The sequence below is a fragment of the Haliotis rufescens genome, unplaced genomic scaffold, assembly GCF_023055435.1.
Source record: "Haliotis rufescens isolate VD_foot unplaced genomic scaffold, xgHalRufe1.0.p SCAF_10, whole genome shotgun sequence".
NCBI classification, from domain to species: Eukaryota; Metazoa; Mollusca; class Gastropoda; order Lepetellida; family Haliotidae; genus Haliotis; species Haliotis rufescens.
Genome location: NW_025963780.1, coordinates 39,814,423 through 39,841,733, shown reverse-complemented (window position 1 = coordinate 39,841,733; position 27,311 = coordinate 39,814,423). Strand labels below are relative to the sequence as shown.

The window sequence follows — 27,311 nt, the reverse complement described above, 5'->3', positions numbered from 1 at the left end:
TCTCATTACACCAAGAAACAAAATAGACGTTGCCTTGTGAAACAAAGACTGCTGCATCATACACAGGGAGGACACAGAGCTCCAGATAAGCTGCGTGTCTGCGTAAAATACGCATCAGAAATGCAGAAATACGCAGTAAAATAAAATCCAAGCGCATCAAATACGCAACAAAATTACAGATACGCTACAAAAATAAAACTTGTGTGCATCATCAAAATATTGTGAAGTAACCCTGCCTATTCGATTAGCAAATCAGCAACTTATTTTGAAATTATAAACGGGCATTCCGTCAACCTTGCCAAACTCCACGATGACAGTTACATCATGATCATTTGCCATCACACTTTCTTGTGGAATTATCGTGGTATTTTTGAGTCCTATAAAGCTCTCGAACCCACACGACACCAGTTTGCAGGGACTAGATGAATAGTGTTTTTAAATATTTAACTTAAATACCCACATAAAACTAGTGGGTAACAGAAATTTGAATACCCAGATAGAATTACTGATACCCAATGATTTTAAAATGCATGGGTAAAATACCCACAACACCAAAAGCTTATCTGGAGCTCTGAGGACCAGTGATTAAAGTCACAGAATAAGACAGCCAACAGAATAAAAAAAGTCACAGAATAAAACAATCCTAATAGCAGGGCTTAAAAACATCAACCTTGTCCTACCCATGCCTAACTACGGGTCTGCTCTGGATGGTAGTCATCTACACACTGCAACTAACCACAATGTCATTTCGGACTTTTACAAAGACAACCATTTATTATTTTTCATGATTAAAGCAGTACTTAGAATATGCATCCACTTTCATACAAATATCTGGCATGTTCACACTTGAGACGAGCTGTTGGACGATATTGCTTGCATGACGATCTCTGGCTGCGGCATCTGTACCTCGATGTCCGGCGTCGTTGTAATAGTGATGTCTGTCTGAGGGGGATTGTAATACTCATTGTTCAGACTCGCCTCTCGTAGGACCTGGGGACAAAAATCTGGAATCTTAAACAAGGCCAAGTGAAAACAGTTGTCATGGTTACGACTCATAAGAGAACAGATTGTCTGACTGCATAAACGGTAGTGACAGGGCCACATCATAATAAATTCATGTTTAAGGTGAGTGGCCTCAGCAGTAAATGGAGTTGGCAGACAGACAGACAGACAGACAGACAGACAGACAGACAGACATATACAAACATATGATCTCTTTCTATCTTAAACCGTGAAGATCCTGGTTAGAATTGGTCTTCAGCAACCCATGCATGTTGTAAGAGGTGACAAACCGTATACGTAGCCCAACTAACTTTATTTTCTTTTTACGTTACACTCTCATCTCAAATAAAAAATGTTAACTTGAAAAATAAGACTTAATTCTTAAAACAATGATATCGGTCATTAAAAGGAGGTCATCAACCGTCACAACTTTAAAGGAAAAGACGACTTCTCTCAGTTTCGGAATGCCTCATATTGTCATAAGTAACTTCTGACGCAGCCATTTGACCACTAATGGTCGTCAGCACATTACATTGATTAACTACCGTCAAGATTGCAATCGTTTTTACAGGGGTAAGTGCATGTACCTGACAGTAGTAAAAGATCAGATTGAAGTTCTAACCATGTCGAAATTTGAAATAAGTGTCCTCTATTTTGTCGGGTAAAAAAGACTGGCTACTTAAGTCTGAAATTGGCTCGTAAAACATTACATAGCTACCACTGACTAAACAATTATTTAACACACTGCTCCAAAGTATCTTAACTGATGCTAAAACAATGGACACACTGTCTAAGACATAGAGCTGTGTGACTGGTTTTCTTTCGTTAGTTTGTTTATTCTTTAACAGCGACACACACAGAGAGACCTGTAAATAATCAAATCTGGACCAGACAATCAGGCGATTGATATTGTGAGCAATAATCCACTCCATTGGGGCACACAAACGTTATCAACTAAGTCACCAAGTCTGACCACCCGATTCACTTAGCCACTGTTTACGACCAGCAGAGGCAGCTGGGGGACCAATTCTAACCCAGAATCCCCACAGGGGGTATACATTCTTTGTCTAATGGGGGCTGTGGGGTAGGCTAGTGGTTAAAGCCATTGGCCAGGTTCAATACCCGACATGGGTACATTGGGTGATGCCCATTTGTGATGCCCCGCAATACAGCTGGAATACTGCGGAGAGGGACAAAAAGCCATACTCTTCACTCACTTTTGTCTAATGCCCATAATACAGCTGCCTTGTTTCACGTCATTTTCAATACTGATAACTGGGCCTCTAACTGTGTGAAGTCAGCAGCAGAAAGAACACTCTCTTGTGTAAATTGATGTCTGAAACTGCAACTGACACATTCCCCTGCTATTGTTTAAATGAACAACTGGAAGTTTAGATCAGGAGGTTGGGTCCCCAAGAGACCTTGTGAAATTGAGCTTTGCAAAAGGTAGAGACATAAGGCTCTGGAGAACGCCTGAATTTTAGAATTTGCAGATAAAGTTACAATTTTTTTTACTAGGAATCTAAACTAAGTTCCCCTGGGTAAAACTGTTGTTGTGAGATCATGAGCCAGATAATATGCGTTCTCCAGGAATGTGGAAGTAGTCAGTCTATGTTTGTCATTTAAAGAATTCAGTCTCATGAAAAACAAATTAGCATCCTAAATGTTTCATTCTGACCCTTATAAACATCAGTTTCTCGGTCATGTGACCTTATCTCGTCCAATAGAAAAGTTGTTTATCCTGTAAACTTCAGATTATTCTTTTTCATGTTTACCCGCTTCCTTTTCACTGAGATTGATAATAAATACCCTTCCAACTTGGGAACCGCAGGTATATTTTGTGACTCTCGGAGTGTACAGAGTGTCACCATTTGTAACACGTTGCTACACAAATGAACATGCCAGAATCCCTCTCAATTTATCAATCAAACTTTTTTTAGGCTATATGACCTTGAGGATGGCCTTGTTCTTGACATATCAATAATTCAACAAAATGTCAAAGGAGATATATGACATAACATCGCTGAAATGTCTTGGCACAGCAAAGTACCGTAGTTGCTATATTTAGTGCCTGCTCCAAAAAAAAATTGATTAATTTGTAAGTAATCCTTTTAAACGCCCTCCTACCACATACTTGAACCGACAACTTTGAAGAGTCCATATTTTCATGTGCATATTACAGATTATCTGGAGAAAACACCTGTGTAGAAAGGAAATGTTACTCCCTCATAACTATCATAGAAAACAATTAGTTTCATCAGCATGACCAATGTTTGCTTTGTACTGTTTATCTCTGACAACAAATTGAACTTAGTGGGCATGGCGTTGATTATTTCCCCAATTGTCAACTTTCTAAGTCCCAGGGTACTTATTATGGTGAATATGGTACAGACTTAAAATTCAAAACCCTAAAGCATCAGCATGTACATAGGGTTTGAGATTTTGTTAGCGAAAAGATTGTCTACAGGCATGACAGGAGGAAGGAATCGTATAAAACAGACTTGGGGTTGGGGGTCCAAAACATTATCTGAATGTTGCAATGTACCCAGCATATGCAGTGGGACTTAATCATATGTCACATCCTAATGTTTCCACTTTTCAGATATTTGTTAGTGGAATTCGAAAACCCATCAAAATCTGGCCTAAAGTCGGTGCCCCCTTCTTTAAGATTCAAAAGACAGTGAGTAAGTGAGGAAGGTTTTACGACGTTTTTAGCAATATTCCAGCAATATCATGGTGGGGAACACCAATTCACACACTGTACCCATGTCGGGAATCGAACCCGGGTCTTCGGCGTGATGAGCGAACGCTTTAACCACTAGGCTACCTTACCGCCCCTTTAAAAGACAGAAACAGGTTGGTCGTGATGACCTCAATACACAATAAGGAAGTAAGTTTTACTGGTGAACTTTTGTTCTTTTGTTCCAAGTCACAATGAGGAGGGACAGGTGAGCAGGTACAACATGCTTCAGTGTTAGGAGGTAACAAGACCTGATCACTGCCTACATGGGCTTGTAGTCATGACAAAGTCATGTCTCTGTGAATTGCTATACTGGTGTCGAGGTAGCTTGAACAAAATGACAGGTGAATATTGGACAAGAATGTGTCAGTCAATTAGTGTGAAAATGGCTAAAAAAACCAACTGTTTATCTGACATACACATTCAGATAGTCAGAAATCAATGTTAGTTAAACTTTACAAATTTGCTCTGGGCAAGTGTCTTGTGTTCCAGTCACAGGATAGTGGGCAAGCAACTATTTCAGACACTGCATATAAATAAGAAATTGAGCATCAATGTCACGAATGAGTTGAGGTGAAATGGGGTTTAACGTTGCGTCCAAGATTATTGCTCTTATACAACGACATGCATGCACGTGTGGCTGCTTGTACTTGTCTGTACTGATGCCGATTCTATATACCATGATATACTAGCCCACTGAGATACCATGCCACAGTTTCGCATGAATATCCTACTCAGCATGCTCAGACACAGTATACTGACTCCGATCCGAACTTTCCATTACTGCTGAGTGCCAGTCAGGGTACAAGTGCCATCTTTTAAGGTCTTTTGGTATGACAAGGCCAGGGATCGAAACCCCGACCTTCCACTTTCCAGGCATGTATCACAAATAATGAATCATATCTCAACATGATGATGGAGACATATTTTATTACTGCAAGGCTCATTGTAACAGCTCTATCTACATGCTCTTGTTGTTTTTTCTTCTTGTTATTTAATGGTGCACTCAGCAATATGGACATGGTTACAAGCCCTTGAACTGGACCAAGCCCTTTTATAGCAGATAAATTGGACACAATTTGAAAATATTTTTTCCAAGTTCTTCAATATTCTGTCTCAGAGAATGGACAGACAGACTAACCATCAGGAAAAGCTCACCTGAAACTGCGGCCATGGTGTGCCCAAACCAGGCCTTTTGAAACATGTAAACTTAGCAAATAAATAGACAGCAGTCATCAATGATAGGTAAAAGCAAACCAAAAACAAGGCTCACGAATACCCCCGACCCGCCTAGTGTGTCAGTAGTTTCAAATTTAATAATCGATAGCACTAGGGTTTGAAAATTCATACAAAAATGGGAAATTAATAAAAACAATTTTTTTCTTTTGACTGCACCCCTATATGACACAGATTATATGTATTAAGTTTGAGATGAATCCACTGAATAGTTTAAGAGAAATCGCGCTGACAAAGTTTTAAGACGGACAGACGGACGGACGGACCCCTGGTATAACTATATACCCCTGACCTAAAAGGTCAAGGGTATTATAACAAATTCTAAACACAAAACACTGTCCATATAAATGTGATTAATTTGTTGTGGCATAAGCATAGCATATTTCCTCCAACTGATGCTGCTTGCGTACTTATATTACATCATCTTGTACGTATTGAAGACCCGGGCTCTATGTTTTCACAGTAAGTTAGGGACTATACTTTCTAAATAAGGACAATTATTACTGTAATACATGCCCAGCGTTTTAGAGACCAGTTCTTCAAATGTGGTTTTGACAGTACATCTAGATCCAGCATCTATTAGAGGAAATATGGTATCAGCATTGTTAGTGATACTAACCTACACCAGGTTCATTGTTCGCCATGATTTTCATTATCTACAAAACAAGCGGGTTATGTTAGTGGCTGACATGTTAAGGTCTACGACAAGAGCTACATCCCATCACTATCCCATCACCATCACCATCATCACCAACATCCCCATCCCAACATCCCATCACCATCCCAACATCCCCATCACCCAATCCCACCACCATCCCCATCACAATCACACCAGACCATCACCATCATCCCCATCACTATCCCATCACCATCACCACCCCATACCATCACCACCATCACCATCACACCAGACCAATTTGTTGCCTTGTTTCACAGACTTTCTTTTAAAGAAGGTGGGTGAAAAAAAGGTTTTAAAAAACCGAAATGAGTTAATTTCTTGAACATGTTGCCCGAAAAAAATTAAAACAAAAATGCAGAGAAGTGTAAATAAGTTTCATTAACACATGTTTTCAATCAAAAACAATCTCTTATTTTTTCACTTTTAGCAAAATAGGACGGACTCATATCGAAATCAAGAACATTGATTGGTCTGGCCTCATCATAAATCATAAAACAATTGGTTATGAGGCACTGATTTGTAAAATATATTTGTAAAAAACTGTGAAGTCTTTTGTCAATGAGCTGCCTAGGAATCCAGACTGTCTTTATATACACTATTTTCTGGTGTATTATATGCACCTAGATAACATGTATACATTGTCAAAAATGCTCCAAGTTCCATGGTACATGTGTTTTCAAGGAGGCTGTGTGGCTGTCATCTCAGTGCCTGAGAACCAATAGTGGATTTATCACCCAACTTTTCCAAATTCAAACATGTTAGATGGGAAAAAGCAACATTCTGACAACACCAACCCACATTCTAGATAAATTTAGTATCAGATTGTCTTCCATTCAATCAGTCAGTTTGATTTCATTCCAAGAGAAGTCTTGATGACCGAAGCAGTCAGCTATGCTCACATGTTTCCCAAACTGAGCCTGACCAAATATAATATACAGAGGTATGGAATCTAAAGATTAACCTAGGATCCTGTCCCAGTTCATACAGGGCTCCAGACAGCTTCTTCAGTACCCTTTTTGTTAAACTTTTGACCACATTATAAGGAGACAGTTAACTTCATGCATGACCAATGCAGTCAACTTTGAACAGACAAGTCTATGCCTCCGACTACCATGATAACACTCATGACCAATGCAGTCAACTTTGAACAGACAAGTCTATGCCTCCGACTACCATGATAACACGCATGACTAATGCAGTCAACTTTGAACAGACAAGTCTATGCCTCCAACTACCATGATAACACGCATGACCAATGCAGTCAACTTTGAACAGACAAGTCTATGCCTCCTACTACCATGATAACACGCATGACCAATGCAGTCAACTTTGAACAGACAAGTCTATGCCTCCGACCACCATGATAACACACATGACTAATGTAGTCAACTTTGAACAGACAAGTCTATGCCTCCGACTACCATGATAACATGCATGACCAATGCAGTCAACTTTGAACCGATAAGTCTATGCCTCTGACTACCATGATAACAATGTTATAAGTATAAGATCTTCTGGTTTAACATCACTTCTGGCTTGGGAAAGTCACATGCCTCTAGCTCCGATAATAACGAAGTTTTGAGCACTTTAATTGTTGCGGTACAAATATGAAGTCTACTTATGACACAACAACACTTTCTGATTGTAGATATTTCCATGTATCCAATGACCTTCAAACCGACCGTGACATTTGATACAATGATGATACATGACAGGTATGACCAGACTCTAACATCTATCATAAACAAGAGGTTGAGAAAACCAGTTGTGACGGTGACAGAGCTCAAAATTAAGTAATGACAGACGGCTGATTAAAAACAATCTCTGAAAGCGCCAACAGATTGTGAAAGTAAGCCATTGTTTTGGGCTCAGAAATATAAATACCTTCAGTCGAAACAAGAATGGCAGCTTTTAGTTTGAACCTGTAGCCTCATATATGGGTTGTGTAAAGCAAAGTATCCTAATAACCCTATATATAAAATAAATAGAGAATCTCACCCGAGTGTCAGTTGATATCAAATATATCAACACGAGTTAATAAAAGTGGAACAATTCCGAGGCTTGCCGAGGATTTTTGCCACTTTTATCAACAAGTGTTGATATATTTGATGTCAAATGACACGAGGGTGAGATTTTATTTATCATCCAACATCATTCTTCCAACTTTTTCAATTTGGAGACAGTAATTAGCAGTGTCTTCAGTGTAAAAAGTACTGCTAACAGCTTCAGTAGCAGAGCCATTAGTGATGTCATTTGATTGTGACGTCATGGTAACCAGTGATGTCACAATGGTCTGCAAAGCATTGTGATGTAATTTCATTGCAGTGATATCTACAGTGTAGATATCGCTTGATCTCATCCAAGCAATATCTCCTGTGGGAGCCAGTTTTGGATGATAAAGTCCTATATATATATCCTTATATATAAAAGATGCAACTCAGCATGCTGAGTTTCAGTGTTCATGTTTTCAAGTTCTTGTCGATAAATAATCTATTCATCTGGAGCCCTGTATTCTTTCAGCAGAGGGAGCAAGTGGGGTAAAAACTGGATACACGTTTGTCTCATGAGACATTAAAAGATGTATCTATGATATAGATTCAAGGTCAGACTTGCACATTATTAGAACATCAAAACAAGTTCTTTTGGATATGGGAAGACTGGTGAAAACACTGACAAGCTTCTACCCTGCTGTGTGCTAAAAACACAAGAATAAACAGGTAATCCCAACAAGGTTATGTGCCAAAAATACATCCAACAGAATCAACCACAAAGTGAACCATTATTTAGTGGCATCAATTCAGCCCAGAAAGCAAGATGGATTCATTTCTGAGTGTAATACTTTTGTTAAATAACCTGAAAGAAATACTAGATAGAGCTATGTGACTGTGAGGAGGTTATCCTACTCTCCACAAACACAACTACCACATCATGATTTTCCAAGGAATGTGTGGGTATGATGTATAAAAATAAACACATAACAAATAATCCATAAACAAACAACATGAAAACAAAACAATATTTTTGTCAGAATGTGAAAAGAAAAAAAGGACATGGAAAAAGTGTCATTCCCTGTACAAATCTGATCTTGCTTCTAGATCTAGATGTTTGTGTATTGCATGGAGGGATGAACAAGGAAGTGGGTACATATATTGGAGGGTATGTGGTATTGTGGGATCTCAAGAAGGTTGTGATTCCTACCCGAAGGTGGTCCTCCACATCTGCCAGAGATTGGTCAATCCAGTCGAGGACTCCTGACATCTTGCAGGCATTTTTAGTGATTAAAACAAGATGGCTGACCGAGAGGACTAGAGCTGTGCATCTGCAATGAAATAACAGAAACATGTCAACTGTCATGAAGACGATTATCATAAATTGCTGACTAAATGCCTTTCTCGTGAAGCAACAGATAATGAGTGAGGGTGTGAGTGAGTTTTGGTCTACAAAGCTTTTAGAAATATTCCAGCAATATCGCGGTGGGGGGCACCAAAAAAGGGCTTCACACATTGTGCCAATGTGGGTAATCGAAGCCGGGTATTCAGCGTGACGAGCGAACACTTTATCCACTGGGCTATCCTGCCGCCCCTGAACAGCTAATACTTAAGTTGGAAGCCACATACAGAACAGTCCTGATCTGACCTGTTATATTTGTTATTAACCAATCAGATCAAAATCAGAACTTAAACTCTGTTACTGCTAAAATCTGACAATCTGGTATAACTGAGTGAACAATTCAGAGCAGCATATTGAATTTCTGATCACAAAGAATAAACATAAGCATACAGTTCTGAATGGAAAATTATAAAGGCTGCACAATATGTTGTGGATATTTTATGCACCTTGTTGTTTCTTAATCAAGGTGGTAGAGAAAGAATATAGTTTAAGATAGCCGACATCTGATTGATCCAAGAACCCATGAATTCTTTAGTTAGATCAAAGTTCGTTTGTAAAGGGTTCTGCCAGATCTTCATGCAAGGTATAGAATGGGAGTAAAAGATCTGATTTTAATGAGGTTGGATATTCTCATGATGAGGACTTACATTACATGGTTGACAAAACCTTTACTCACCTGGCCTCCTTTAACTGAGGCTCTAGAGGGAGCCAAATGGGTGATAAAAGCTTTACTCACCTGGCCTCCAGTAACCGAAGGGTCTAGAGGGGGGGTACATGGTTGACAAAACCTTTACTCACCTGGCCTCTAGTAACTAGGGCTCTAGAGGAGGGTACATGGTTGGTAATAACATAACTTACCTGGCCTCCAGTAACTAGGGCTCTAGAGGAGGGTACATGGTTGGTAATAACATAACTCACCTGGCCTCCTTTAACTGAGGCTCTAGGGGGAGCTTAATGGGTGATAAAAGCGTTACTCACCTGGCCTCAAGTAACCGAGGGTCTAGAGGGGGGTACATGGATTTCACCACCTCATCAACTCTAGGGCTGATTCTTTTGGCAATGGCAACAATATCTGTCAGTGTTTCCTGTGTCCGGATATTCTGAGCATTGCCCATCGTCATGCCAACCAATTTCTCTGTCAACTGGTGGCAAGTTTTCAGTATAGATATACAGTGAGGCACTAATCCACTGAAAACAAGTGACAGAAAAACATGTAAGAATCATCCCAAGATTAGTGTTCAATCAGACCATGGACATATATATCAGGTGAGCTATGTCATGAGACAAGTATGTTTGTCATGTAAATCATATTCCCAATAACTGATTTCAATTTTATGTCAATTTGCTCTGGAGAGTTTAACTTTCTCAACCACTTGTCTTCACTGAATTATTATCCAATACTGGTGAAGGTTCTCTTTGGTTTTCAAGTATGTGTGAATGGGTCTTCAGTTGCTCTAAACAGTTTTAACAACAATATCATGTCAGCTAAATATTGGAGGGAAGTCCAAAGTGAAACCAAGGATCATCATCAGTGCTATCTGGGATTCAAACCCAGACAACAAATTTAAGCCAGGAATATTTTGATAAATACTACTCAAACTTGATATATAATAAATGACTTATTTCATCAATCTGAACGGCATGTTTTTCACACATTTGGGACTGAGAAAATAATTCTGGGATCCAATCCCATATCACATTTTCCGACCCATATGATTGCAGCACACACAGCATACAATTTACAATGATCACTGATGGATTTACATTCCATTTCAAGACATCTGATTTTCAATTATTCCCTTCCATAATGACTTACTTTCAAATACACTTGCTATAGTTCACTGAAATTTGTCACTGAATTTTGATTCAGGAGTGAGTGAGTGAGTATGGTTTTACACCGCTTTTAGCAATATTCCAGCAATATCACGGCGGGGGACACCAGAAATGGGCTTCACACATTGTACCCATGTCGTGAATCGAACCCGGGTCTTCGGCGTGACGAGCGAACGCTTTAACCACTAGGCGACCCGACCGTCCCTTTTGATTCAGGATTACAGATCAAAATCAATAAATCTTCAGCATTTTGTGAGATCTAGTTTCCCCAAAGAAGGGCCCCTTTCAACAAGTGGGGTCCATATCTGACTTGGCAGTGTCAATGTGACCCAATCGTGGGGTGTTGCTCATGCTTTCAGTCACTGGTTTGCCTGGATTCCTCTTGATTAATTTTGCCCTGGGATATTGGTGGTATTCCCCCTCACAGTAATCACGAAATCACATCGATCCAATTTGGTCATTTTTTACTTCTTGCCTGTGCAGCTAACATTGCCACAAGTAACATCGTATTTAAGATTATAGCACTTAGCACTTGTTGTTTAACGCTGCACTCAACAATATTCCAGCTTTATGATGGCGGACTGTAAATAATCCAGTGATTGACATTATGAACAACGATCCACGCAATTGGGATCGATGACATGCATCAACCAAGTCAGCTAGCCTGACCATCCGATCCCGTTAGTCGCCTCTTATGACAAGCAAAGTCGCCTTTTACAGCAAGCGTGGGGCTGTTTTAACATAGATACTATACTCAGACACAGCATACATTGTTGGACCAACCAGTCCCTCTTTTATCCCCTTAATGCCCAGCACCCAGCAGGGTTACAAGTAGCATCTTTAACGTCTGTTGGTATGACGGGGCCGGGGATGGAACCACCAATCTTCCACTCTTCGCGCAGACACCATATCCAGTAGATAATGGTGACGGGTCATGATTGCCAGAAGGTGAAGGAGGACATGTGACTTACGTGGCATCGTCCACCCATCGCTCGTCCTTGAGGATCTCCTCTATCTTGGGGTTGGTTATCTGGACATCGTCCAGTTCCACGCCAGTCATTGTCTGTGGCCCCGGGTCGGATGTGATGAGCTGCACATCAGGCCTGACAAAACACACAGGATTACAGGAGAATTAGGATTGTCGTGGTACACCTGATATAGAATAGCATAAGAATAAAGACATGAACATTATTCAGATGCACCTGCACATCCAATCAGATGTGGTGCTCGGAAATCACAAGATCAATAAACTATCCAGAACAACATATAACAGAGCAGCTTATTCATAGTGCATTTGCAACTCACATATAGACTGGGGTCTGTAAATATTCCATTCTGGACCAGACAATCCAGTGATTGACAGTATAGACTGATCTGTGCAAATTGGGATACGATGACATGCATCAACAAAGTCAGCGAGTCTGACCACCCGATCCCGTTAGTTGCCCCCTTATGACAAGTATTGTCGCCTTATACAGCAAGCAAGGGCTGCTGAAGACCTATTCTACCCCGGATCTTCACGGGTCTCACAGTCATGTATGACAAAGGTACTTTTATTGGTTAGTCACATGTCTTGCTGAGCACCTATTCTTACCCGGATCTTCACGGGTAACTAAATGGAAGCGATGATTTTGACATCATCATGATTGAGAGTTTATTATCATTGATTATCAATACTGATGTCAACTAGGCTAGGGGATGGAACCCCGAACCTTCCGGCGGACGCTCTACTACTAGGCCACGGAGGGGATCAACAGGTATCCATGTTTGGGTGACCCGCCCAATTTACACTATCATGCCAAATGACTTACAACATGTTTGTTAAGCTAAACACGGTGACACATGGGGAACCCCTTTCTAAGCATATTGGGATCGTCAGTCAATAGTTAATTAAGAAAGACAGCATTCAGCAGTGTATGGAGCTTGAAAGCAGTTCCTGCAAGAGGACCTCATTTGCATATTTATCATATAGTGATATCATGCTTCTGGCTTATCACTTCGAAAACACACACCATTATATGATAGAATCTCCCAACATTCTTGTCATGATTGTTTTATTGTACAAATAAAAAAATTGCCACATGACATCATCTTACCTTGTATCCTTGTGCTGAGCTGTGATGAGGTCCATTTTGCGACAATATCTCTGCCGGCATACAAATACTAGTGCTGCGAGGGAGGCAAGAAATATTGTGGCAAGAATACTGATGGCCACCACAACCACAACCTCCATGTTGCTACGACACGAAGGGTTGATCTGGGAATCTGGAACACACAAGCGCCTTACTCAGTTTCAAACAGCATTTCTTTAAGGCTTTATACCCTTTTGATAGGGATAACCACAGATGTTTTCTATTTAAATGTACACTTATCTTTATAGCATTTTATGAAAATCATTTTTGTGTATCATGGAAAGATAAAAAATTCCTTATCAAAATTGGAGTAGTATATTTGCTGGTTAAAGGGTTGGTTGGTTTGTTGTTTAACGCCGCACTCAGCAATATTCCAGCTATATGACGGCAGTCTGTAAATAATCGAGTCTGGACCAGACAATCCAGTGCTTGATATCATGAGCATCAATCCACGCAATTTGGATCAATAACATGTATCAACCAAGTCAGCGAGCCTGACCACCCAATCCTGTTAGATGCCTTTTACGACAAGCATAGTCACCTTTTACGGCCAGCATGGGTTGCTGAAGACCTTTTCTACCCCGGAATCTTCACGGGTCGTTGTAAGTCTATGATACAGTATAGGAATTATGATCATCTTAGTGCCAGGAATGGGGTCCATATCTGACTTGGCAGTGTCAATGTGACCCAATAGTATGGTGTTGCTCATGCTGTCAGTCACTGGTTTGTCTGGTTTCCTCTTGATTAATTTTGCATTAAGATATTGGTGGTATTCATCCTCACAGTAATCACCACATCACATCGATTCAATTTGGTCATTTTTTACTTCTTGCCTGTGCAGCTAACATTGCTAAAACAAGTCATCATGGTCATGGGACTGGCTGATATTTAAAATGCAGCTGCCAGCATGACATTTTCCCTTCCATTACACATCCATTGTTATTTTTTGTGATCCAAATACATTACCAGTGATTACAGCTTTGTATTCTGGCCATGCAGGGATCAGAACACCCTCTTCAGACATCATGGCCATGAGGTATAAACATGTTTCATACACAATACAGATGAGCCAGAAACCACCATTCTATTGCCATGATCACAGTGCATCCCTCTTTATCACAACAATGCACTGCAAGCTTCTTTGTACACATCTTCACAACTTTCTATTACGGGAAATAAATTCACTTGTGTTTCAGGTAACCCAAGCGACCAATTATTTCAGCTGCAACACAATTTTATTTATCTCCGTTGGAAACAGATGCTGAGAAGCCCATATCTAATATTTGGGAAAGACTTTGATGTTTCCATCATGGTTTCCTCAGTAATTTTGACCTACCAAAAAACCATATCATTGTAACATTAATTTAAAACATGCTGATTAAACCATCTGTGTCGATAGCCATAAAAATACATATATATATATATAAACAGGGACAAAAATACCACAAAAAATACCTATTGACCCATATCTATTACCTGAAACACAACTTTTGTTTGTTTGGCCTAACACAGTATAACGTGGCCTTTTTGTATCTTGCAGTGCCAATACAACCTTTGCCACTGCAATACATGTACAAGTTCGTACTACGATCTTCTTACAACTCTGTACAAGTGTGCACCTTGGTGCACGCCATGTCCCCCCAGCACAAGCTGGTGTAGCCCTGCCGGCCCTTGTGTCCTGGTGTCAATATAAACACATCACATCCTGCCAACACAGGGTAAACAAGATGCTTGTCTCACCTAGTTATACGTCTTCATTCTGTCCAAGAGCATCTGCTCACAATCGCATCTTCCCAGTCTGAAAAAGTGTCACATATGATATATTATAGCATAACTATCTTACTCAAGGTAGTACACGATGCTGGTAATGTGTGTCAAAATACATGATATTGCCTCAGCTTTTGATGGAAGTCTGAAACACTGAGCACTATGAACATGATCATGCTAGGTGACCTGTCCTCTATCTGATGTACATGATACAGGTTGGTTGGGTGGGTGGGTGCTGTATGTAAATGTATATGTGTTTGTTGGGGAGGAGTTCGAATCAGAAACAAGTGAGGCTGGCACAAAAAATGTAAGAGAATCTGGAGGGTGGTGGTGACCTAAACATTGTTTGGGCTTGCTTGGGGAGGGTTTGCATCATTCATAAAGCAAAAAGGCACTTCATAATCATCATCATCATCATCATCAAAAATAGTTTAAAATGGTCTGGAGGATGGTGGTGACTTCATACCTAAACATTGTTTGGGCTTGCTAGGGGAGGGGTGGCATCATTAATGAAGCAAAAAGGCATCTCATCATCATCATCATCATGATAAAAAAAAGGGTTTAAAATGGTTTAACATGGTTAAAATTGTCTCTATAGACTATGTGAAAAAATACCCCAAACACTTGATATTGCTTAAGGAGTGTTGTGAAATGAACCACATGGTGATATGCACTTATGGATGAAAGTGTCTGTTAAACCTGGATCTTCAACACAACCACTTTAATCCAAACTGACATATCTCTTGACAGCAGGTCATAAAGTTGCGACTAAAACGCTGACCAATGACCTAAATTTCAATTTGTCTACTTTCTAAAATTCAGAGGTAGCCAAATAACTACCTTCAAAAATATCTTGTGGCGACTAAATTCTATTGCTACACATGTGTAGACGCAAAAATAAACATGTCTGCTACTGATTGTACTTGCAAAAAATTTCTCCTAAAGTCAACAATGAACCGAAATGCATAAATATTAATGTAATTAGTATTTTATTTTAGTTGACAATGCTCATAGGATAAGCAAGGATATACCTATATAACCTAGTAACATAAATTGCATCATTGTTCGAGTCACAAATAACAAATCTCAAGTACAGCATGTACAGTTTCCACTAACATACAATTCCAAGACTTGTACATATAATAGTTATTTGATAAAAGATAATTTCAAATGCTTTTGGCTACCTACAATATTGGCTTTACTTCTTGATCTTACCACTGGCTACCTGGAAAAAAATACTTGTAGTCATACGGCTACTTGGTAAAAAATAAACTTTGAGGCCTGTGACATAACAATGTACACAAACACAACATTATGACATTGTATAACTGTTATAAGTGTAATAAGCATTTTGTCAACATATACATGTGTACCTTTAATATAGCACTTTGTAATACTGTTTCAATGTCTTCCTCTTCATCATCATACTTGGTATTAAAGCTACGCCACTGCAGTTTTGGTGCCACCTGACTATGCATCTCAAATGATGCTGACCACGACTCAGTCCCCACGGCAGTCAGGAACAAGACATTCCTCCGGCTAATTATAGAAGCAAACATCGGCCAACAATCGCTGGGCCGAGAGAGCGTCAAATAAAGCCTTAATCTGGCCATGTTTGTTTTAGCCTGGATAAAGCAAACAGTCAATATGCTTTCTCCCGCTCCCATTCAGCATGGTTTATGCCCAATAGTCTTCATAATGCGGCGACAAATTACTTTTTGCGAGAACACATTCTAAAAACTTGTGAACTGGGGACTTTAATCTCCGTCAGGTGTTTATACAGAAAACTTGTAGTGGGAAACATATTAAATATAATTTAAAATCCATTTCAGTTCCCTTTTAAACATTTGTTAATGCACTCTTCTCCACAACATATGATGAAATGGATGGTGTATGGACACATGCTTTCAAGCATGCACTATTAACTGGTTATGAGGAGACTGTTTGTCAGTAACATATCCAGGAGGGTTTTAAGAGTCATTATAGAGAGAATCTCACCCGAGTGTCTTTTGATATCAAATATATCAACACGAGTTGATAAAAGTGGAAAAATCCGAGGCTTGCCGAGGATTTTTGCCACTTTTATCAACGAGTGTTGATATATTTGATATCAAAAGACACGAGGGTGAGATTTTATTTATCATCAAACATCATTTTTTCAACTTTTTCAATTTGTAGACAGTAATTAGCAGTGTCTTCAGTGTAAAAAGTACTGCAAACAGCTTCAGTAGCAGAGCCATTAGTGATGTCATTTGATTGTGACATCATGGTAACCAGTGATGTCACAATGGTCTGCAAAGCATTGTGATGTAATTTCATTGCAGCGATATCTACAGTGTTGATATCGCAAAAGCGATATCTACAGTGTAGATATCGCTTGATCTCATCCAAGCGATATCTCCTGTGGGAGCCAGTTTGGGATGATAAAGTGATATGCATGGCTGGCATGTCGGATACATTGTGTGGATTACATTTCACCCCATGTTGATGCATCACATGGATGTTGTTGATTTCATGATGAGCATGACGGTTAATTTCATGAGTGGCAGACAAGTATTTATCAAGTTTTTGTGTGCAAATTGGCAGCCAAATTACAGCTTAACTTGATGATGCCAAGAATAGGCATCCTGTAACCATGGTAACAGCTAGCAACAACTACATACAGTGAAACCATGGGATCAGCTCGATGTTCAGAGATTTGTTTGTTGTTCAAAGCCACACTTGGCAATATTCTAGCTATAGGTCACAGTCATGTAAATGATCGAGACTGAACAAGACAATCCAGTGACTGATATTGTGAACAACGATCCACCCTGACATGCATCAACCAAGTCCCCGAGTGTGACCACTACCAGCAAGTCACCGAGTATGACCAAACGATCCCATTAACACACTTCTTAGAACCAGAGGTTGTTTGTCTTGCATGACCGATAATTGGACAGATTTCCAATGGTCACAAGGACAACATGCTTTCACTGTATAACACTCTCTGTGGCGTGTTTACAGGCAAGGATGACACCTTTCCTTCGGTACCTTCAGGCCTCCGAAGTGAGTGAGTGAGTGAGTGAGTGAGTGAGTGAGTGAGTGAGTGAGTTGGGTTTAACGCCGCTTTAAACAGTATTCCAGTTACATCACGGTGTGTCAGCTAAATGTAGGAGGAAAGCTCAATGTGATGCAGGTCTTAGACGTTTACCACTTCGGTGAAACCGGGTATGGTGCTGACAATCCTACAAACATAATCAGGGCGAACCAGGATTCGAACCCACCATCATAGGTTTCTGGCATGCCCAAGGGATGCATTTCGGCACAGCGAGTTGCCACGCCTTAGACGACTGGGCCATCTGTGCCTCTGAAGTTGCATCCAATCACAAGCATTGATCTGTGTTACGAAACTATGTGCCTGTGCCAAACAAACTGAGATAAATTTATTTTATCCAATATTGGGATTGTTTTTAGAATCCTGAATAATGATAGGCTTATTGTCCTACATTTAGTGGTTTATTAACATTGTAAAAATGTTGGAGGTAAAAATTAAATCCTCTCCTATACTATTCAGCATGATCAGTATAATACAGGAAATCGAGCAACATTTTAGCGACATTTATTACCAGAGAATAATGACCTGATTTGGTATTTGTTGCCAGTTTCGGCATTTCTACCAACATTTGTTGAAGACCTTGGATTAAATGTCAAACTCCGAGCATTCCTAAAGAATCAGGTCAGATAATAAAGTTGTTCAAAGTTTTAGTTTGACATTAATGTTTTCAAAACCAGTAGCAACACCTCATGATAGCTGACAGCCATAGTGCACATGTACCTGTTCAAGTGCAACTGTTGTGTAATACCATGGTGCTAGATGCTATCTGTTAACATGGTAAAAGCATTGTCAACCACTGCATAATTAAATTATACAGGCTTTCAAGAGTGTAAAAAATTTAACGTTGCATCGGCATTGTTTCAGCCATGTAGCGACAGCCTTTCAAGAAAAACAAGTCAGTGTGCTCTTTAATCATGTTAATAAACATGCATTGCTTGAGCTTCTTATAATCCTGTCTGTCTTTGGCCATACATACAATGAACTGAGCATTCTGAGGTTCCCTGGTACCGGTACAATTTCAGTGTCAGGATTCTTGGCTTTATCTAGGATTCTAAACCAAGCCCTTGGTGGGAATATTAGGAAAAATAATCTTTGATTTAATCAAAACTGTGTTTTGATCTAAAGGCTCTATTTTCCTAAATTCTGAGGCATTTCAACACAACATTCAGGGCAGTCATGTAAAACTAAGCATAAAAAGATCTTTCTCTTCATTGGTCCTGTTATCAGAGATGCACAAATCACCGTTACCATGGTAACAAAGCCATAACATTAGTCACAACTAAATTAACATAACATGCATTCAGAGAGTTTTAATTCCAGTTTGGGAGTTTTTATTGACATTTGCTGCATGCATGGGGGTGAACATCCTCCTCCGAGCAGGTCCAGCTAAACCCCTGGGAATTCTATTCAAGACAAATTATGTTTTGTTGTCCTTTGTTTTTTCAACAGTGTGTTTTCTCAGACATGAAAACCTATGTTTGGCCTTTGATAACATCTTATAGGTAAAAGTCTAAACACAGACAGCAGGAAAGTTCAAGAAGGAGATGTTCCTTCACGGCCTGGTACACACTGCCCATGCTCTGTGGAGGGAAAGTGCGTAGTTAATGTCACGACCCCATGAACAGGGACTCCCATCTGCAACAACAGGAGAAAGTTACCGGTGCCCTAGCACTTACATAAATAGAAAATTGGAGCTACACATCTTGGTACACCTGTGCATTTCGACAGGAATGGCCCTATCCAAAAGGATCTTGTTTAGTAATAAAACTGTCAACAGCTTATCAGCAGTCAGGAGCGCATGGTCAGCAGACATGCCCATCCTCTCCCCATGGCACAAAGTCCCTTACTACAAACAGAAACAGCTCAACACTTAGTCTGTCATACAGACCCTGAAACAAATATATCCAATACAGACCATGCAAGTCTATAATAGATGGCAAGTAAAGATTACTGCAATTTCATGTTTCTGAAAATGATAATATGAAATTGCAGAAATCTTTGCTTGTAAACTATTATAGACTCGTAGGGGCTGTATTGGATAGATTTGTTTCTGGGTCTGTATGACAGACTAAGTGTTGAGCTGTTTCTGAAAATGAAACTAATCTCTGGGCTCCTTTTTATTACATTTCACTGAGATAATTTACAACTGATTCCACTATAAAACATTAAAGACCATGGCGACAAGATGTTCGTCTACTGAACCCTAGCTAAAGCTTACACTGATGCATTGTGTCAGAAACTGTACAATTAGAAGCATGTACTTGATGTAGGTCACAGCTCTTGTGTAAAATAATATCACATTTATACAATTATCATGATCATTAATATATTTCCTAAACAATTATATCTGTCTGTAACCAGTACTTTTGTATCACTGATATCTGTCTGTAACCAGTACTTTTGTATTACCCATGGCCTATGTATTATTTTCTTCTGCTTTTTGAGAGATAAGACCGGGGTATGATATTACGTGATCAGCCTTCTCCGCACAATGCACAGGAGTAGGACAGGTCAAGACTAGACAAACATCTAGTCACTGAAATGAACATTGTTTACCATGTTTACACAAAAAACAGTTGTTAAATTACAGTTATAAAAATATAATAAAAAGGAGCCGAGAGACCCTATACTGCAGTGATTCTAGACATGCTAAACATGCAAAATATTATAGACTTGCATGGGCTGTATTGGATATATTTGTTTCAGGGTTTGTATGACAGACTAAGTATTGGGCCATATATATTAATGGCAAAAGGCATCAGTTGACAAACTGGTCTTTGTGTGTGCACAGTTTCAAGAAAGAGTACCTATTAGTTTTAGAGATATGGTTTGGACAAGCACACCACTATGAACAGAGTTAAAGTCAAATTTGTTGCCATGAAAACAGGGACAAATTATTTTTTTGAAATTTGTAAATAACAAAATGCAACACTTCAGCCCTTGATTAATACACGTACCAAGTTTGGATGAAAAATGTTGAAGAGTGTTTTAGTTCTGCTTTGCAAACGACACCTACCTCTGTTTCAGCTAAGTCTAACTTGTCTCCATGGAAACAGGGAAAAGTGAAATTAAAAAAAACCTCTTAAATAGCAAAAGGCACTTCAGCCCTTGGTTAACATGATTACTACATGTACAAATACCAGGTTTGGGTGAAAAGTCTTTCATGGTTTTCAAGTTGTTCTCCGGAAACGAAATCCACCCTAACTCCCCCCTCTTTTGAGACTAAGTCCAAACTGTTTCCATGGAAACCAAGAAAAATAAAAATGGAAAACATCTGCAAATAACAAAAGGAAAACTTTGGGGTGTGTTTGATATATCTGCTGAGTTTTGTTGAATTATATTAAACTTTTTTTAAGTTGAGCTCCAGAAATGAAATCCACATCCTTATGAGCATGATGAGACTAAGTACAAATTATTTCCATGGAAATTGAAAAAAATAAAAATACCAAATATCTGTAAATAGCAAAAGGCACCACTTCAGGATATGTTTGATATATCTGCCAATTATTGTTGAAAGATACTGAATGGTTTTAGAGTTGTGCTCCGGAAACGAAATGAGTATGGATGGACAGACAGACAGACAATTTACACTAAACTGAACTGAATTTCAAATGGAAAAAGAGCCAAACTCAAAGCACGACCAAGTTCAAAGGGGAAACATAGTTTCACAATGAAAACACACTACCATATTCACTGTAATAAGTGCCATGGGCTTTAGAAAAATGACTATGTGTGTGTGTGCGTGCGCCCTATTAAAACCACACACAACAGGTGTGTGTGTGCGTGCGCCCTAACAAAACCACACACAACAGGAGGTGTGTGTGTGTGTGCTAACAAAACCACACACAACAGGTTTGATTAGCATGATTAGTTTTCAGAGATGGAGGAGCAGTGAACAAACTTATTGAGACGTCAACGAAACAAACTTTTTCAATCATAGTTGCAGGGCAATTATTTAGTCTTTATGTGCTACTGTTTCCTCAAATCATAACAGAGTAACATTTACGATTGAAATGACAAATTTAATTTCAATCATAAATGTTACACTGTTACTTTACAAATACTGTATATTTTAATTCAAATGTCTCCCTACAATTGTTAAATTACTTGGTGTCGTCGCTGGAGTGTGTAAATATATTATGACGTCACAGTTGTAATTTATACACACACACACAAGAAAGTAAGGATCTAAATTTTCGGCCTTGTTACATGTAGTGAAAACACACAACAGGGTAATCATAAAGGTTACTTACAGATTGGTCTTGGGTGAGCGAGTTAAAATTTAACATCGCATCCGCATTATTTCAGCCATATACCAATGAGAACAAGTGGATAAATATACATTGAATATTCGTCCAGAAGTTTGGGGAGCTTATTGGAAAAGGACGTTTACCTCTTCAGTGAAACCCACAAGCACGGGTATGGTGCTGACAAACCTAGAAACATAATCGGGGTGAACCGGGATTCGAACCCACGATCATAGGTGGCGAATTGCGGCACTTTGTACGACAGGGCCACCCGTTCCCCCTAATGGCCTGAGAATAATGTATGGCACTGTACATGCTCTAACATCTCAACATTGTTATTTTACTTCCTAATAATATAACACTCACATACATACATACATACATACATACATACATACATACATACATACATACATACATACATACATACATACATACATACATACATACATACATACATACATACATACATACATACTAGAATGAGTTTTTACTCAAAAACATATGTCTCCCCGCTCCATTTTTTATACATTAGTTCAAGTTGTTACTGCAAAAGTGTTTGCAAATAAAAAAAACAATAATAGCAAATTATAGCCAGATAGTAGTAATAATGGTTTCATGGTGGGAAAGAAACACTACTTATTTGAGATAGTCCAAATTTCCATGGAAACGGAACAAATTAAAATTTTTCTAAAAGATGAAAAGGGAATAGTTGAGCATGTGGTCATTGCACATGTACAGTTTCATGCAAAAATATTTAATAGTATGAGAGTTATGGCTCAGAAACAAAGCCTAGAGTTGTTTGAGACAAAGTCGAAATTGTTTCTATGTAAACGTAAAAAAACTAATTTGGACAAATATCAAAATAGCAAAAGGCACCAGTTATGCTGATAACCAATGCACATGTGCAGTTTCACAGAAAAATGGGGAACAGTTTTCAAGTTATGGCTCAGATACGAACCCTACTCGTTTCCATGGAAACATAAAAAAAGAAGAAGTTCAAATAAAAGAGGATTGGAATGCTGATGCCAACACCAACGATCACGTTGTTTTCATACATTTAGATAGTTACTGTTGCTATTTATAATCATGCTAGATGCATTATATCAAGTTACTTTAGTGTAACAATTGTGGAGGTCCTTCAACCTTGACGTGGAGTACAACGGCCATGAATGGTGACAACCGTCATCTTGACAACTTGTAATCAAGAATACATATATTTGGATAGAAAGAGTTCATGTGCCTGAAGAAAAACACGAGTGAGTATTGTTTTACGCCACTTTCAGCACTATTCCAGCCATATCACAGCTTCACCAAAAATGGGCTTCACACATTGTACCTATGTGGGGAATCGAACACGGGTCTTCATCTTGATGAGCAAATGCTTTAACCACTAGGCAACCCTACCACCCCAAGAAATAAAACGAACATGTGATAGACATTAACTCTATCCATTAACTGCATTTTTATAGAATGCTGTATTGTTTGCTTGAGCACTTTCCTGCATCTAGATATTATGAAAAACAGATTTGCATTTGTTCCCTACCGCCTACTGGCTAACAATCAGTTATCACCATTTTATGCATGTTATTTCAGAAATATAAAGTGTGTATCATGGTGTATAGAGCATGTAGAGTTGACTGTTCCAATAACTTTGATTTCTGTGAAGTATAACAGAGCTCCAGATAAGCTGCGTATCTGCGTGAAATACGCATCAGAAATGCAGAAATACGTAGTAAAATATAATCCAAGCGTATCAAATACGCAACGAATATTACAGATACGCTACAAAAATAAAACTTGTGCGTATCATCAAAATATTGTGAAGTAACCCTGCGTATTCGATTAGCAAATCAGCAACTTATTTTGAAAATATAAACAGGCATTCCGTCAACCTTGCCAAACTCCACGATGACAGTTACATCATGATCATTTTCCATCACACTTTCTTGTGGAAGTATCGTGGTATTTTTTAGTCTTATAAAGCTTTCGAACCCACACGACACCAGTTTGCAGGGACTAGATGAATAGTGTTTTAAATATTTGACTTAAATACCCACATGTGTAAAAACTAGTGGGTAACAGAAATTTGAATACGCAGATAGAATTACTGATACCCAATGATTTTAAAATGCATGGGTAAAATACCCACAACACCAAAAGCTTATCTGGAGCTCTGGTATAAGCAGGTTATGCATTTTTGGAAAAATAGATAAATTAGGTTTCAGGATTGTATTTGGGGGAAGAATGGTAAGCAATGACAGAGCTAAATGTGCATTTTTCAGTGGTGTGTTTTTCAGTATTTCCTGACAAATGTCAGATTTGATTATCATTTTCGGATAAATATTTCTCTCTCCAGATATGAAAACAAGTAGAGCAAAAGCCAAACGAGATGCAAACATGTGTGCACAATAACAGGGGGTTTGGCGATAATTGGTCATCAGCGAAGACAGGTCACAAGCCAGTCTATATATTATTATATAGTCAGGCTTATATATGATATATGATTATTTGTTCTGAAAGTGAAATATTGAAGATATGAGTGTAAGTTTGAGCTTTGGTTCTCATCCATGGCTCAGCACAGCGATATATTCGATTTATAATTTCCTACCATGAACTCAACTGCAGGCCTCAAAGTTGCGACTAAAACGGTCGCCAATGCGACCTAAATTTCTGTTTGTCTACTGTCTAAAATTCAGAGGAAGCCAAATGACTACCTAGAAAAATATCTTGTGGTGACTAAATTCTATTGCTACACATCTGTAGACACAAAAATAATTAACAGCTGATATTGGAAAACATGTCTGCTAATAATTGTACTCGCAAATAATTCCTTCTAAAGTTGACAATGAACCAAAATACATAAATATTAATGTAACCAGTAGTTTATTTTAGTTGACAATGCTCATTGGATAAGCAAGGATATGCCTATATAATCTAGTAACAAAAATTGCATCATTGTTCGAGTCACAAATAACAAAAATCAAGTACAGTTTCCACAAATATACAATTTCAAGACCAGTGCTGAAACTTGTACATATCATAATAGTTATTTGATAAAGACAATTTCAAATGCTTTTGGCTACCTACAATACTGGCTTGACTTCTTGATTTTACCACTGGCTACATGGAAAAAAATACTTGTAGCTATATGACTGCTTTGTAAAAAATTAAACTTTGAGGCATGCAACTGACAAGACTGATATGTGAGCCAGTTATTTGAAAACTTATTTTTGCAAAGTGTATATGGCGTATAGGTACTGGTGTGAAACCTATCCCACACACTTGCAAAATAGAGCATTTTATCATGTTTACTTGGAAATGTATTCTTCTCCTGACCAGTTCTGTTTTGACAAATTTTAGATGTTGGACTGCATTAGAGTTCCCTTTCCATTTAACTACCAATAATTGAGTTATAGATGCCAAATTTGGAACTTTTTTTGTGAAAAAGTCAGTCAAAAGTGCATCTTGCATATAAATGAAGCCCCGTCAAGGTCCGGGGTAGAATAGGTCTTCAGCAACCCATTCTTGCCGAAAAGGCTTGTCGCAAGAGGCGATCAATGGGATGACATGTCATCGTATTCAAATTGTGTGGATTGATGCTCATGATGTCAATCACTGGTTTGTCTGGTCCAGGCTTGATTATTTACAGACCGCTGTCATAAAGCTCGAATATTGCGGAGTGTGGCGTTAACATGGTTAAACAACATACAAAACAAACATAGATGATTATATGATTTAAATGAATGGTGTCTAATGTTGTGTAGCAAGCGTTTGATAAATGATATCACAGTAATATTATGAACCTTAAATAGCAGCACAAGTAATATGGCTGTATTTCACATACTATGTTTACATAGGAGGGTCTCATTTTGTTTACACTGTAGTACATTTCGACCTGATGACAACATTGTCAGTCCAGGGGACTAGGTCATATCAAACAATACCGGCAATAAATCGATCATGCAACGGGCCACAATGTCAGTAATGACTATATGCACTGCTATACATGACAATGTGTTAGTTTGTACCACAATAAAACATGATTTGTAAACGGTAAGTCTCCCAAATCGTTTTGTAAACAAACCCCAGTAAAACCAGAATGTTATCACCTATATATCACAATTGTGTGGCGCCTAATGTACATAACTCACCTGGGAGGGTTACCGATTTGTAGTAGTGTGTAAATCAGTGTGTGATTAGATGGAATACCACCTGTTGAACGTTATCAACAAATGCAAACAAACTGGTCCACCTCTCTCATAGACTAAGATGGCGGTCATACCCTCTAACTATGTGAAAAGTTTTCACAAGTTTGCACAAGATTAAAGCGAAGAAGATTCGGAAAGTTACTTAAGTTTGATAAAAGTTATATAAGGCGCATATATTGCAAATTTAACTTACTTTTCTCTTTTCACAAGTGCGTAACTTTGATCACGTGACTTGAAAGGTCTCGTGAGTCACTCGATTTTGTCAAGAGACTCCCCTGTCACCAAACCTGAGTAACGACATGTCAAGCACTTCATGGACATGTTTGTATGTAAAGGGGAGTAACTGTTAAAGGGTTGGAATTTTCAGGTCTCGCTTACGTATCCCGTGTCAGTTTGACATAATCTGCAAATGCGATCCATCGTCAGGACAATGGGGAGTGTAAGACGTATCGTGATGGAAAATCTTGCAAAGTCATTGCAATTTAATTCAGTACGATGTTTGGGGACGCTATTGACGCCAACTCCTTCCTACCGAGACGTAAACTTAGAAGCATACCAACTTGTAGCTTTCAAAAGCGTCACTGCAGTATTATTTTTTCGCACTTACATTGCGGACTGGTCCGTACTTCTGATAGTGCTGGACTAATAAAATACCGCGACGCAATTTAACACGGATAACCCTCTCAGACAGTGTACTGACTCCGAGCCGACCAGTCCTTGCTTTAGCCCCATAATGCCGAACGCCAGGCAAGGTAACAACAAATATAGGTCTGGATAAAATTAGAAAGTTTGACATAAAATGTGCTTGTTTCAGAGTATTTCAGTTTATGAATTTTAAAAACCAGTGAGTGAGTATGGCTTTACACCGCTTTAGCAAATGTCCAGCTATATCACGGCAGGCGGAAACCAGACATGGTCCGGCTTCACACATCGTACATTGTATCCATGTGGGGAATCTAACCTCGGCCTTCGGCATA

At 38.9% G+C, this 27,311-nt stretch overlaps 1 protein-coding gene across 3 annotated transcripts; it reads right to left on the bottom strand.

Annotated features, from left to right (window-relative positions):
* Positions 1-451: 451 nt before the first annotated feature.
* On the bottom strand, positions 452-26,641 carry LOC124142656 (transmembrane protein 98-like). Of its 3 annotated transcripts, XM_046511237.1 has the most exons (8): positions 26,278-26,429; positions 14,753-14,810; positions 12,977-13,145; positions 11,852-11,983; positions 10,026-10,235; positions 8,856-8,976; positions 5,598-5,634; positions 452-990 (listed from the first exon to the last, which is right to left on the bottom strand). In XM_046511237.1, exons 3-8 carry the CDS (start codon positions 13,111-13,113, stop codon positions 962-964), a joined length of 666 nt encoding a protein of 221 aa, XP_046367193.1. In that variant the 5' UTR covers positions 13,114-13,145; positions 14,753-14,810; positions 26,278-26,429; the 3' UTR covers positions 452-961. The 3 variants fall into 3 exon arrangements, with proteins under 3 accessions (XP_046367193.1, XP_046367192.1, XP_046367190.1); XM_046511236.1 differs by lacking the exons at positions 5,598-5,634; positions 26,278-26,429 and adding an exon at positions 26,528-26,641; XM_046511234.1 differs by lacking the exon at positions 5,598-5,634.
* Positions 26,642-27,311: the final 670 nt, after the last annotated feature.